At 51.6% G+C, this 15,281-nt stretch overlaps 1 protein-coding gene across 6 annotated transcripts in view; it reads left to right on the forward strand.

Moving 5' to 3' along the window:
- Positions 1-15,281, forward strand: part of ADGRB1 (adhesion G protein-coupled receptor B1) — a 287,552-nt gene that overhangs the window by 65,711 nt on the left and 206,560 nt on the right. For all 6 annotated transcript variants that reach the window (XM_030943232.1, XM_030943234.1, XM_030943235.1 and 3 more), the window contains exon 2: positions 14,272-15,191. In XM_030943232.1, the coding sequence (XP_030799092.1) occupies positions 14,444-15,191 (748 nt within the window). In that variant the 5' untranslated portion in view covers positions 14,272-14,443. The remainder of the gene's footprint in view (positions 1-14,271; positions 15,192-15,281) is intronic.

A 15,281-nucleotide genomic window follows, 5' to 3' on the forward strand; every position in this document is an offset into this window, starting at 1 on the left:
TTCTCTGACTGGTCTGAACAACCCCAGCTCTCTCAGCCTGTCTTCGAGGAGTGGTGCTGCAGCCCTCTGACCATCTTTGTGGCCCTTCATGAAGTCTTTTGTGCATCTCCACCATTGATGGCTCTTCTCTAGACTCTGGTCCTGGATCCCCATCATGATGAGGATCAGTGACCATGTTGGTGCCACCTTTCCCAGAGTGTGGGGACATTTCATTTTGTTTAAGCCATTGTGGAGCCTTTGGAGGCAATGATCTCTTGCAGGACTCCGGTTTTTACCTCCACCATGTCCCACATTAGGCAGTCAAATTTCACCTGCCTCAATTCCCTGTGCTGGAGAGGAGATCTTACATAATTTCCCTCTCAGATGACAAATGACAAACACTCTGTACCCTAAAGGTGACGTTCATCATGTTCGTGACTCTGTGCATGGCGTTTCTCCCTCAACGATGCTTTGAGAGCTGTTTGGGTGAAAAAAAATCCCAGAAATACGAAACATTTGAGGGATTGCTGTCCCCTACTGGGGCACAGTGTGAGGTTTAAAGCTCAAGAAACCAGAAATCAACACCACCTGTAAGAGCTGAGGGGCCATCCCTGCTCTCCAGCGCATTGCTGTTATTGTTAGGTGCACTCTTCAGGAAGGTGGGGCTGGGGTGGAAAGATACGAAATATCAAAATAGAAGATAGAAGAAAATCAAACTCAGGCTGAGCCAATCCTGGCTAATAAAGGATGCCAGGAGTTGGTGTTAATTTGTGTCTGATTTAAAGTGCTTGGTGGGTGGAGAGAGAACAGCCCACAAGAGGCAGCTGGGCTCCTTTTCCATCCCCCAGCCCTGCTGTTGGAGCGGCGTGGTGGGGGAAAGAGAAGCACACAATCAGGCGATTCATCCCCATGCTGTCGCACTTTGCAAAGGCAAAGGAGAAGGAGGGAAGGAGGGAGAGGGAAAAAGCACTGATCCAGTTCTCATGAAGAGCACTGGCAGCAAACTTTATGCTCCTGCTCCTCTAACCAGGATCTACCCGCTCTACACATGTTTTTTGGCTTTTTGTGAGTTACCAAAGGGCAGCCCTGACAAAAAAATAAATTAGATTAATGTTTTCCTCATCTTGCTCTTTGGGTCAGGATTGCTGAGGGTTGAGGGGAGTGCTCTGATCTGCTGCTGGTACTGGCAGGGGTCACAGTCTACTCAAAAATTGATGATTTATGTGCAGGGAATGGTAAGACAGGGAAAAAGTCCCCCACTGATGTGGCTCCAAGGCCAAATCAGGGAGATCAGGCTCTACCTGATCCCACAGAGGTGATACCTGTATTTGCTCCCCAGAGGGACATCAGAGAGCTGGGGCTGCCCAGAGTGGCTATGGACTCCCCATTCCTGTAGGGATTCCAGCCCAGCTGAACCGGGATCTGATTAACCTGGTCTAGTGGAAGGCTGGACCAATGGCAGGGGGTGGAACTGGATGGCCTTTAAGGCCCCCTTCCAACCCAAACCATTCCATGATTTGATGATTCTCTGATCTCCCCCACCCCTCAGTTCTTGGGGAACACCTCCTTTTGCTGTCCATATCCATGCACCCCCTCTGAGGCTCCACGTCTCCTCATAAATAACAGAGGGGTTACAGGCAGGCACGAGAGTGGTCCCGTGATCATCCAGACCAATTAATTATTTCCACGCTCCTTGGTGAAGCTTTGGCCCAAGGCAGTGCCAGGACACATGGTGGCAGATGGCTGAGCCAAGGGACTCTCTCCAGCCCCTCTCAGAGGGAAGGAGGGCTGAGGTGTGTCCACAAGCTGTGCCATGCCTGGTCCCAGAGCCAAAACACAGCCCCTGCTCCTTATCCTTCAGCAGCAGAGCCCGTAGCCTGTGGAGACAGACAGCAAAAGGGCAAATTAGCATTGATTTGGCATGTGGATTCCTGTTCTTCAGGAACTAAAGGAGGGCCATCTGCTCATTGTGTCTGGCACGAGGTGGGGGCTTGCATTCCCAACCATGCTGTGCTGGATTCCAGCCTGGAGCTACATGTGGAGATGCCCCTGCCCCTCCAGGGGTTGTCCTGGGAGACTGGAGACTTCCACTGTGCTGGGTCAGTCCATCCTCTGGGCAAAAAAGGCACCAGTCCTCACCCCCTGGCACCTTCCTCATCATTCCTACTTTTCCTGGCTCACTAAAGCAGGTTCCTGTGCTGCACAGGTGGGTTTGTCACAGCAGGGCTGCTTGGGAACACCTGGGGCTGAGGTTTCCCTAAACACTGCTGGCTTGGAAACAGAAGGAAGAGCCTCAAAATCTTTCTCTGGAGGAAATGGGGCAAGAAGAATTGCCAGCACATGGCTTTGTAGCTGAATTCCCCTCCAAGGTCTTGGGTCTTGTGTAGTAACCTAAATTTAAGCCCTTTTGCCTGCAGACCTCCAGCTGCCCTCCAGCTCTTCAGTCCTGTTTTCCTCTCCTCCGAGCCAGAAGTAAATACTCATACAAATAAAGGAGTGTGTAAAAACCCCAGATTCTGCTGTCATCCCTGTGATGAAGCATCAGCCAAGCCCTCCTCAGAATAAATATAAACCGTTCTCCTTCAGCCCTTCATCTTCATCACGGCTGCACACAGACAGCTCACTAACCCCAGCCCTGAACCAGCACATCCTCAGTGCTGCACAAATCACTCTGTAATGTCCTCCATCATCTCCTGTGATTGAACAAAGCCAAGGAAAGTGAGAACAGAGGAAGAACTTCGTCTCCCAATAACCCCTCACCAGTAATCTCCTCTCCCACGTCACATTGCTCAAGGGTTCCTGGAGAGAGGACTGGAAAGGGGAACAGAGTACATCTGTCTCCTTTATGCAAATCCTGAACTGCTTGTCATGAGACTGATGCATGAGATGCGAGGAATAATCCAGCTTGTTAACGCCTGTGATGTGATTGCATCCCTCTGCCAGCCTCCCTGCATTCCAGCATCCCAGGGTTTGTCACGGGGGGGCCTGGAAGGCAGGTTCTGCCCCGAGGAGCCTGTGAGGAAAAGGGGAGGCTCCAGGGAGCACAGCAGGCAGGATGCTTTGCTGTCCAGCAGGGTTAGCTCAGGCACAGCCCTGCATGGGGATGAGCATGTGTCTCCAGGGGAATTTAGGTCAGGGCAGATCACCATCCATCCCAAGGGCTGCTTTCCCACAGAGTGGAGTGGGAGGATGGATCAGGCCAACCCACTTTGGGTGGGGTTTTTAACAACGTGGATGTGATTTGTGGCACTCTTTTTAGTTTCAGGCTCTGTAGATGGTTTGGCAGTTTGAACATAATTTTTGTGGCTGGATACAATATCCCTGCACTTTTTTAAGATAGATGAAAGAATGGTTATTTAGGGAAGGAGTAAGAGACATAGAATCATGGAATCATACGGTGGGCTGGTTTTGGAAGGGATTTTTAAAGATCATCTACTCCACTCCTATACTTCCATGGGCAGCAGCACTGTGGGGCTTGGTTTGAAAGGGTCCCTGGAGGGATCTGGCTGCAAAACCTCTGCCATGGGCAGGGACACCTTCCACAAGACCAGGTTGTTCAAAGTCTCGTCCAACCTGGCCTGAAACATTTCCAGGTTTGAGGCAGCCACAGCTTCTCTGAGCAACCTCTTCCAGAGCCTCACCACCCTCATTATAAAAAATGCCTTCCTCATATCCAACCTGCACCTAGTTTAAAGCCACTGTCTCTTGTCCTGTTGCCACAGGCCTTGGTAGGAAGCATCTCCCCCTCTTTCTTACAAGCCTTCTGTGTATTTTGAAAGGCTGCAATGAGATTTGCCTGGAGCCTTCTCTCCTGCAGGCTGGGCAGCCCCAGCTCTCCCAGCCTCTCTGCACAGCAGAGAGGCTCCAGCCCTTGGATCATTTTTTTGGATGCTCTCCTGTGTACCCACTAGCTCCATGCCTTCCTTGTGCTGAGTGATCCAGCCCTGAAGTCTCACCAGAGGGGCAGAATCACCTTCCTCTCACCCTGCTGGCCACTCTTCTTTTGAAGCATCCCAGGATCTGGTTGTTTTTTTGGGCTGCAGTCTCACACTGCCAGCTTGTGTCCAACCTCTCATCCACCAGTATCCTCAAACCCTCCTCCTCCTCAGGGCTACTCTTCATCCATCATCCCTCAGTCTGAAATTGAGGATTGCCCTGGGTTGGGGCAATCCATCCTAATCCTACCAAATCCATCTGGATAACCCATGAAAGGCTGAAAAAAAAGCACAGAAAGAGCTATCCTGAGATGGGCAGCTGCTCCCAGACCATCCTGCTCAAGAGCAATGGATTGCCCTCTCCTCCACACATTCCCTAATCCATTTTGTCACCCTTTTATGCCTTTGGCCCCCAAAGCATCCTGTGGCAGTGAGGTCCCCGACTGAATTATGAGCTGGGTGAAAAACTACTTCCTTTAGTTTGTGCTCAGGCTTTGGGGTCAGTGAGGATGGCTCCTGCCTCACCAGCCTTGATTCACTGCTGCTCCCCATGTGGACCTCGGGGAGAAGGTGCTGCAGGAACACACATATTTATTGTTCTTCTGCTTTACAAGTGCAGGGTGCAGACTTCTTCTGCTTCAAGGTCATGGCTGGATCCAAAACCATGGAAACTTGGGCCTTCAAAAGGGATTTGCTTTGTCTCTGTTTTTTTCCACCTTCAGGGGCTGTGCTCAGCTTGGTAGAAAGGTTGCACACCCTATTTAAGCTTAGATATTTCTGCCACCTCCATGACTCTGGGAAGTTCCCATTTGCCTACTTTAGTGTGGTATGAGAGATTCCAAAACCCCTCATTTCAGAGCCTGTGGAAGCAGATGGAATCTCTCCCATCACTAAAGAAGTCCTGGAATTCAAGTTCTTCTGTAGTCCTCGCTCTATGGACAGTGAAAGTAAGGCCAGGGTTGGTCACAGCTCTGGTTTTACTAAAATGTCCTGTGTTCCAAGTGTCTTTTGTAGGCACAGCCTGAATCTCCATCTTGCCATTGCTGGAAAATTGCAAATCTGAGCAATAGGATCTCACGGTACTTCTGTGTGCAGTTTAATGACGTCCTCGCTGGGCATTGGAAACTGAATGCCTAAAATTACAAGCTGAATTCCTGTTGTCAGAAGGGGAAATGTTCCCAATCCAGTTTTAACTTTGCTGAGGCAGCAGCATTCAAAAACAGCATGGTGCACCTTCAGGGTTGATGTAAAATTGGACTCTGATGCAGTCTTTCCATCTTTTCCCAGCTGCCTCCTAGGAAATTCATCGCCATCACTGGGGGAGTGGAAACATTGTTTGTCTGGTGGGGGGAAACTGAGGCAGGGTCATTCAAAGCCATGGAAGGAGCCAGAAGAAGAGCCCACATTACATTTTCCATGCACTGGGGCTGGTCAGAGGCCTCTGGTCATCCCCTGCTGCTGATTATGCCCAGCCAGGTACGAGCTGGAGAGCAGAAAAGTGGAAATCTCCTTCCCTGGTGCTGGGAGAAGCACTAAAACTTGAGTTTGTGCAGATCCTAGCCCCAAACTGGTTGCAAAATCAGCTGTTTGGGTCTTTGTCTCCTTTGGTTTCCCTTGGGCAGTCCAGCTCTGAGGTGGCATGGGGCAGGAAAAGTTTGGGTTGGAAGGGACCATAAAGATCACCCAGTTCCAACTCCCTGTCATGGGCAGGGACACCCTCCTCTATCCCAGGCTGCTCCAAGCCCCATCCAGCCTGGCCTTGGATAATTCCAGGGATGGAGCAGCCACAGCTTCTCTGGGCAGCCTCTGCCAGGGCCTCTCCACCCTCCCAGGGAAGAATTTCTTCCTAAATTTTGGCCTGCAACACTGAAACATCACACCAGAGAGCATTAGACCCTGTGGAAGGCTGTTCTGCTTTGGGATAGGAGTTCAGCCACAGGAACAGGAGCTGTGTCAAGGCTTTTCTCTCCTCAGGGGCCAGAAAGGGAGCCTGAGGATGGGATTGATGTGGGATGCAGAAGTCAGGAGGGTCAGGATGTGCACCCCAGGAATCCCAAAGCCCAGTTTTATCTGTGCCAAACATCCCTGTGCACATGTCCCTGTGCAAGCCTGAGCCTCCTGCGCACACAGCCCCTCCCTAAACACCCACTGTCCCTGGGGGGTTCCCACTCAGCTCCCCAGCTAATGCCAGTGCTTTTAACCTCCAGCTGAATTCCCAATCAATCCCATCCCGGTTCCCAGCTCCAGTGAGCAGCGATGGGAGCGTTTCTGTTCACTCCTTGGGGTGACCTTGCCCTCAGAGGCCCTCTTGTGTAACCCTCACACTCAGGAGCAGGGTGGTGATGGAGGGAAAAAAGACCCCAAAGGGTTGGCTGTGAGCACTGGCAGGCAGGAATGAGGGAATGGGGAAAATGGGATTTTTCTAGGATTTGCTGGGGTAGAATCCATGGTATTTTTCTGGTACCACTGATGGGGGTGGGTGGGAGTTAGGCCAGGCAGGGAGTCTGGGTGATGCTGGCATGGAGGAAAAGCTGATTTTAACCAGGATCAGAGGGGTTGTGGATTCCCCTGGGAGTGAGGAAATGCCTGGGAACTCACAACAGGCTTGCTGTGACTCCACTCCCAATTGGGATTTCAGTCTGCTTTCCTTAAACTGAGGTAAACTGAGGCAGGGTGAGATGTCACATGGTGACCTCCATAAAGAACATTCTGCCAAGAGCCCCCATGTGCTCCTTGACTTTGCTGTGCCAGGACATCAAAGCCACCCCTTGAGAAGTTCCAAGTCCTGCCAGGGCTCCCAAGGGGCAATGCCAAGGGATTTGCACCCATGTAGAGGAAAGCTGAGGACAAAAATAGATGTGGATTGGGATGAGGGGATGGGGATGGGTGGGAGTTAGGCCAGACAGTGAGTAAACTGAGGTAAACTGAGGCAGGGTGAGATGTCACATGATGACCTCCATCAACAACCTTCTGCCAGGAACCTCCACGTGCTCCTTGACTTTGCTGTGCCAGGACATCAAAGCCACCCCTAAAAAATCCTTAAGAAGCTCCAAGTCCTGCCAGGGCTCCCAAGAGGCAATGCCAAGGGATTTGCACCCAGGTAGAGAAAAGCTGAGGACAAAAATAGATGTGGATTGGGATGTGATGATGCTTAAAGGGCACAGAGAGCACAGAAAACACCTGGTTGAGGCCCTGCTGGAGCCAACAGAGCCCTGAGCCCCCTCTCCTCTGCAGCCACATCTGGAGCACAGCTGGCCCTCCTGCTTGGCCAGGATTTTCCCTTCAGAATTTTGACTGGATCCTGGATTTTGAGCTCCAGTCTTTGTGCTCAGCTGTCCCCTGATCCCACCCACTGGAAAAAAAATCATCCAGAGCAAGGAACTGAGCCTGGCCTTGCCAACCCTGAGAGCTTTTAGCCCATCTATAGTTAACATCATCAGGAACAGACACCTTAGTCTTTAAATTAATCTCCTTTTGGATGAAATCCTGGTTGGTTGGAAATGAATCATCATCTCCAGCGCTCTGCTGGAATTCTTCAGATCATGGAGCCCCAAAGGAAGGCAGACGATGCTTCTCACATCCATCCTTGCAGGTGGGGAAGGATTGGCAGAGATGCTTCACTGACAGAGTGCACAAATCCTGGAGAAGGATTCAAATCTGGCTCCCCCTGGTTGTGTCTCCCCATCTGGCCAGTGCTGAAGGACATCACAGATGGGAGGGCTCAACCAAAGCTCAGGGGCTTTGGAGTTTCCTCATTGTGGTTGAAAGCCCCAGGATGATCCATTTTCAGATATTTCCCATTTCCCAGCCCTCCCTTTCCCCAAATCCCCTCTTCCAGCCTTTGAAAGTAGAAATAGGATCAGGATCCTGACCCACAAGCCAATTTCCATCAGAATCAAACATTTCCCAGCCTGTTCGTGCTGTTCAGGCTGTTTCATATCTGCTGGGAATCTGCAGCTGCCTTTCCTGCTTGGAGCTGGGAGAAATTTGGGATGAAGGATGCTGGTGTGTATATATATGGAATTTATTAACACAACAGGCAGGTGAGATTTTGGCTTTCTCTGCACTCAGGAGACTCAGAGAGAGGCAGGGGAAAGCACATCAGCCTCTGCAGTGATGGAGCAGATATTCCAGGATGTGAGGGGGCCATGCAGAAATCTGTGGTTTGAAAATCATGGAGTTGTTTTGGTTGGAAGAGACCTTAAATATCATCGAATTCCACCCCCTCTGCCATGGGCAGGGACACCTTTCCTTTGCTCAAAGCCCTCAGACCTGGCCTTGAACACTTCCAGGGATGGAAAATGGACCATAAAAAACAATACTAAGGAAAAAAACCTGATTTTGAGCACTGATTTTATGGAAGAGGTGCTGCTCCAGGACCTGTCCAAGCTCCCTGGGTGCCTTCCAGGGTTAACTCCTGTCCCTGCAGCCCAGCAGAGCCACTGCAGCCAAACAACACTCAGGTCTGAGCCCTTCTTGACTCCTCTCTGTGCTGTCAGCTCACAGATGCCACTGTGTTTTTCCAGGCATTTCCACTCTGCTTTGCTCCCTCACAAAAAACCCTCAAAATTTCCAAGCTGTTGCAGCTTTTTTTTTCTCTCTCTCTCTGCTCACAGTTCCTTGTGAATAAGGACAGAACAAATTCCTTTTCTGTGTTTTCTCAGAGTGGCAAGGGACTTTTCAGGGCCAGGCATTTTTCTGCCTCAGGCAAAAGGGATATTTAGTGTGATATCTGGGGACTTTCTTTCAGGGAAATGGGAAGCCCCGGGAAGGGAGGATTATCTTGGTGAGAGTGGCTTTCACCCTGCTGGGATGTCAGCCCTGCACCAAGGTCAGGAGAAGGAAAAGCAGCGGGAAGAAAATCCTGGCCAGTGGAACATCTGGAGCCAGTGGACAGAGAAAGAGGAGCTGGAAGTGCTGAACCAGTGGGAACAGATCAGGAGAGGGTGTTGGGAATGCTCCTACAGGCAGCAGTGGGGAAGGATGCCCTTCCTGCAGTCATCTTGATTTTTTTTTCCCCCTTTTCTTTTTTTTTTCTTTTTCTTTTTTTTTTCCCACAGAGTGTTTGTGTGCCTGTGGGTTTGTGTGCACGGCTAAGAGTGCCCTCCATTGGCCACATTCCGGCTGCTGCTCCAGGAGCATCGCCAGCACAGGCAGGGAAGGTGGTGGGTGCTCCACCAGGGATGTCACCCTTCCCTCGTGGGACGACTGTGCCATGCAGGGACTTTGGAAAGCAGGACATGGCAGCATCCTGCAGGCTGCTCCTGCCCAGGCAGAGCTGAAATCTCTGGGCTGGGCACAGCTGCAGGGCTGGACACGCCAGTTTGGAGGTGTCCATCTTGGTGGGATGGGGTGGATTGGGCTATTCAGGCAGAGGGTGAAGGCTGCTGCGGGTAAAGTCAGGATGATTTTACTCCCCACAGGATGGCTGTGGGGGTGCAGAACCTGTGCAGGAATCAAGCAGGAACACGAGGGTGGTGGCAAAATCCAGCCTCAGACCTGGGTCATTCTGGCAGGAAGACAGGGCCCACCATGGTGGTCAAAGCTTGGACTTGGTGACCTTGGAGATCTCTTCCAGCCTTAATAATTTGATGATTCTATGGTTTGCAGGCTCCAGAATTCACTGGGACCAGCACAAACTGGAAGCTCAAACCCACTGGGCTCCAAAATTCGCTGGGACCACCACAAATTGGATGCCTAAACCCCTTGGGCTCCAAAGTTCACTGGGACCAGTACAAAGAGATGCCTAAAACCCTTGGGTTCCAAAATTCACTGGGACCAGCACAAATTGGGTGCCTAAACCCCCTGGGCTCCAAAATTCACTGGCACCAGTACAAATTGGATGCCTAAACCCCTTGGGCTCCAAAGTTCACTGGGACCAGCACAAACTGGAAGCCTAAATCCCTTGGGCTCCAAAATTCCCTGGGACCAGCACAAACTGGATGCCCAAACCCCCTGGGCAGCACAGGTGTGACCTGTGATTCAGTCCTTGCCTGGTTTTGATCTGAGCTGTGGAGGTCTGTCCCAGTGGATTTCTGATCCAGTGGATGCCAGAGTGGGATGGGAAATGCTCAGCAAGGATGTAGAAAAAGTTACCAGGGCTGTACCCAGCTGTGTGAGGGTGCAGGAGCCTCACTGGTGGCTCACAGCTCTTCATAATCCCCTTCCTTGTCACCCCTGACACCCGCACAAGGTATCCAAGGCAGAAGGACCATTCAGACCAAGCTTTTCAGCCTCTTTCTGTGGGTTCCTTGGGATGAAAAACCATTTTTTCCAGAGACACACACACAAAGGCAACAATATTTTGGTTTGTCCTTGAGAAATGCAGTCAAAGGACAGCCCAAGGTGCTCCAATGTCACCTGCTGTCCCCAGGCTTTGCTCTGCCAGACCCATCTCCCAGGCACAGATGGAAGGAAAGGTTTGGGTAGGTGTTGTGTGCTCCAATTTGGAATCAAAGGAAGGGACCAGGCAGGGATGAGTCCTCCATCACTCAAAATTCCAGAAAGAGCCAGGCTACCTAGACACTGACTGTGGCAAAAACCATGGGAATGTGGGTAAATTTAATTGTGTGCCATAGAAATGTGACCTCCACCACTGCAATAATCTGATTTTCACTCATTTAACATCACTTCCCCAGCTGCAGGCTGTAGCCTGTGGTTATATGCCCCTCCTGGGGGTTTTGGGGGATGGAAATGTAGGAGATGGATCTCTGCTGACACCCATCAGCTACTCAGGCACCTGTTGCATCTTTCTGCCACATTCAACATCTGTTGAGCCAAAATCCAGGTCTAGAGGGGGCTTTGCCCATCCATTCCTGCTCTGAGTAAAGATTCCCACTTCAGCAGGGATTAGTTAAAAGAGAAAAAGAGAAAAAAAAATATGTTTATGCTCCTTATGGTGAAACCTTCCAGATGGGACTGCACTGAGGGGAAATCAATTGTGAGACTTAACAACCATAACAGGTCTGGTTTAAGTTTGTTGGTTTTCATGGTGCTTTTCCCAGACAGGGGCAGTGAGGGGGAATTTGTTTTGTGCTCACCACATCCTCAGACAGAAGCAGGTCTGTGGTCAGCGTGAGAAAAAATTGAGTTTGTGGCGAGCAGGAGGCCTGGGCCGAATCCCAGGAGCTGAAGTCACCATTAGGGACTGGATTTCAAAACAAACCCTGTCTCCTCATCATCTGGTTGCTATGGAGGCACTGCTGGCTCCTGCTTCCAACCAGGAAAGGCAGGTTTCTGCTCTGGACCAGAGGTTAAGATGACAAGAAAGATGGAGGTACTATTTACAAGAGCATGGTGTGACAGAACAAGGGGGATTGCCTTCCCACTGCCAGAGGGCAGGTTTGGATTGGATTTTGGGAAGAAATTCTTTACTCAGAGGGTGCTGAAGCCCTGCACAGAGAGATTCTGGATTCCCCATCCCTGGAAGTGTCCAAGGCCAGGTTGGACAGGGCTTGGAGCAACCTGGGATAGTGGGAGGTGTCCCTGCCCATGAGAGAGAGTTGGACAAAATGATCTTTAAGGTCCCTTCCCACCCAACCTGCTCTGTGGTTCTGTGATCCTTGTGGGTCCCTTCTAACTCAATATATTCCATAATTCCGTGATCCCTGGCTGGATCAACAGGGTGAAGGTCGGGTAGAGTTTGGATTTGCAAACAGAATGAGCTTTTCCAGCGCTGCCCTAAGAGAGCCAGCAGCCTCTCTCAGAGTCTCAGATAAAGCAAGAGCCTTTCAGCTCTGGAATCTGATATTTAAAATATTCACAGCAACCCCTCCCGCTAATCAGGAATTTTATAAGATGTTTGGTAGATGCCTGTGTTTTTTACAAGCAAGACCAGGTTTTCATCCCTTTTTCACTCCTGAATTCTGGCCCCAGAGGTAGGCAGGAGCCTAACAAGGGGAGATTTGCACTGCCGAGCTTTGTAGACTGCAAACCAGCCAGGAGTGGGGATCTGACTTGTAAAAAATTTAAGTCCAAATGCATTTGGACTCCGTGCTGATTAGTGTCAGGTCTAACACACACTCAGGAATGTGGTGGCAGGGGCTGCAGAGATTTGAAGCAGGGATGAAGCACTGTTTGCAAATAGCAGGTCTGACTTTGGAGCTCCCTAACCCTTTCCTGCCCAAAAGAAAAGGTTTTGGCAGAAGAAGGGAGATGCAGAGAGAAGTCTTTGATATGGAGCAGGGAGAGAAACTGAGTGAACATGGAGGTGCATTTAGCTTCTCATCTCCTCCCAGATTCACAGGATGGTCTGTGGGCTTCTCATCTCTTGTTTTTCAGTCTCTCCTGGGGCTGGGATTAGCTGCCTGAGCTGTGGATTTGCTGGGAATTTGTAAAGCTCCCTCTGTTTGCAGTCTGGGAAGGCAGAGCCTGGCATGAGGTGGGAGATGGCAGCGCTGGGGCTGGAGCTGGAGCAGTGGATGCAATGAAAACGAGTTTTCCCTCCTCCCTGGATGCAGATGCCCCGCTCCACAGACTCTCACTCTAATTCCTCCCCGGCAGTGCCACCCTGATCATGGCAAACACATCCCAGATGATCTGAATTATTTGAAGGTTGCAGCCCAGGGCGATGTTTGCCCCCCTGGAATTGGGCTGTTTGCATTTCAGTGCACAGGTCCTGAGCAGTTCCTTTCACTATGAACAGCTAAGTCTCCCCAAATAATGACAGCTGTCTGACTTGATAGGGGGAGATCTTCCTCCCAGGTTCTCCCTCCATCCTTTGGAAATGGGGCAGCAGATCTGTTTAGAGTGCTGCAGGGTGAGGATGAGCCTCACCCAAAAGGAAAAGCCTGATTTTCTTTACCTGGGGTGAGCTCAGAGGGAAAAACCTGGAAAGGTGGGAGGGAAAAGGTGCCATGGCTGTGTGATCAGGGAGTCTGCTCTGAGGGTCTCCTCCTCCTGCCTTGTTAACAGAGCCCCTCCCCAAATTTGGGGGTGGACAATTGTGGGAGGGGGTACAAGATAAGGAAAGTCCTGCTGCTCATCTTATTTTCCCCTTCTCTATCATCTCCTGGAAAGAAAGGAGATGGAGGGAAGGGACCACAGGAGAATCTTTTGTTGGGGTAAGAAGGAGGGAGATGTACACGAGTGCCTCTTTGGCATGGGGGGTAGAGGGCTCCGGGCAGCTGGGCTGAAGGAGGAATCTGTGCCACAGGAGGCTGCAGGGAATGCATCCTCAGGGCATTGCAGGGTGGATTCCACTTTGGTTGAAGGGTTTTGGGGGCTGAAGGAGGTCCTGGCACTGGCACAGAGGGTTCTCAGTCTCTGCAGATGCTTTAAGCCTGGCTACAGCACCACAGGCTTTGGGGTGTCCAGCACTCAGGGGTGAAAGGAGAGGTGGGTGCCTGATGTGGGAAGAGATAAAATCTGTCTCTATTGTCCTTTTTTGCTGCTGTACTGGGTGTACAGCTCCATCCATTATCCTGTCTGGCCTCAGGGTTACACCAGAGCTGGGTTCCTGAGCAACAACTCCCTTCCCTGCCCAGTTTTGGCGGAACGGGGGAGAGAAAAGGAAAGGAGGGGCATTAAGAGGCTAAAAAACAAGTAGTGGCAGAAGGAAGAGAGGAGGCAGAGCCCAGCTGGCCATGCTGACCTCCAGCCCACCCTGCCCAGCTGCAGCCTGAAGTCTGTGTTGAACCAGTCAGTCCCTTGGGATGGAGAGAGCTGGAGCCTCCCCAACCCTGATACCAACCCTGTTTTCTTTGGGACATGGTTCAGACTCACAGGCAAGGCTCTGCTGGGCTCAGCAGAAGGATCTGCATGGGCAGGGGGCACTGGGAAGGAAAGCAGGTCACAGCTGTGCTCACCCCTGGGTCAGTCACAGTTTGGCCCCTTCTGGGATTTGGGACACCCCAAACCAAACCTGGGGTTTGGGACACCCCCAAACCAAACCCTGGGGATGGGAACAGCCCAAACCAAACCTGGAGATGGAGTGTCCCTGGGGATAGGGACACCCCAAACCAAGCCTGGGGACCTGGGGATGGGGACAGACCAAACCAAGCCTGGGGACAGGGACACCCTGAAACCAAACCTGGGGATGGGGACACCCCCAAACCAAGCCTGGGGATGGGAACACCCCAAACCAAACCTGGGGATGGGGAAACCCCCAAAACAAGCCTGGGGATGGAGACAGCCCAAACCAAGCCTTGGGATGGGGACACCCCCAACCAAACCTGAGGATGGTGATGTGGGGCTGCATCTTCCCCCCGTGAGAAGTGCCGGGAGCTGCTGTGTGGGTTCTCAGCCGTGTGAAGGGTTAATAAAAACAATATCAACAACAAAGCACCGCCAAAACGACTAAATCCCAAATCTCTTCTCTTTTTCTCCCCTCCTCCTTCCTTTCCCTGTTTTTTTCCAGGCGTTGTTTATGGCCACAGGAGGGAGCTCAAATCCAGACATGGGAGGATCGGCTTGATTTCGGATCCAGAGCCTCTTAAACTCTGCTTTTCCTCTAAGCTGGTCCCTGTTATGTCCAGGATCTGGCACCTGCTTGACATTTACTTTGAGTTCCAGAGGACCCGAGACCTAGGATGAGGAGCATTGGATCCGCCCTGAACCTGCTTTTGGTATCTCCACTCTACTTTGTGTGGACCGTGGTCGCTCTGGACCTGGCACAAACTCCCTGCACCACTTTGGTCCAAGGGAAATTCTTTGGGTATTTCTCTTCCTTCGCCGTCTTCCCGTTGAACTCCTCCCTGTGCTCTTGGATTATCCAGAACCCCGACCCTCGCAGGTACACTTTGTACATGAAGATCCTCAAGCCCTCCGGCGTATGTGACCACCAGCACATCCGCACCTACCAGTTCGACTCCTTCCTGGAGTCCACCCGCACCTACCTGGGCATGGAGAGCTTCGATGATGTGCTGAAGCTCTGTGATGGCTCCACCCGCTTTGCCTTCCTCCAGTCCAACAAACAATTCCTGCAGATGAAGCAGACGGCCCCGCCGGGTGTGGACACCTGGCCCATGAGGTGGAAGCCCACCAAGGCTCAGGAGAGGGACTTCTCCGTGGAGTATCTGGTGGTGGGCAACAGGAACCCCAGCAAAGCCGCCTGCCAGATGCTCTGCAAGTGGCTGGACGCCTGCCTGGCCATCAGCAGCAGCTCCCACCCGTGTGGCATCATGCAGACCCCGTGCTCCTGCTCGGGAGGGGAGGTCCTGGATCAGGCCAGCGAGATCCTGGGGTTCACCAGGAAGAAGGAGGATTGCTACAAGGATGGGATTTACCTGGAGAACTGCGTGAGCAGCCCCAAGGACAGCAACGGAGCAGAGTTCCTGGGTGAGTGGAGGGTGGTCGAGGGGGTGTTGGGGAGGGAGGGCTGCTTGGGCTCTCCTCTCACACTGTCCCTGTCACCTCTGTGTCTGTATT

Source organism: Camarhynchus parvulus, chromosome 2, assembly GCF_901933205.1.
Source record: "Camarhynchus parvulus chromosome 2, STF_HiC, whole genome shotgun sequence".
Classification (NCBI taxonomy): Eukaryota; Metazoa; Chordata; class Aves; order Passeriformes; family Thraupidae; genus Camarhynchus; species Camarhynchus parvulus.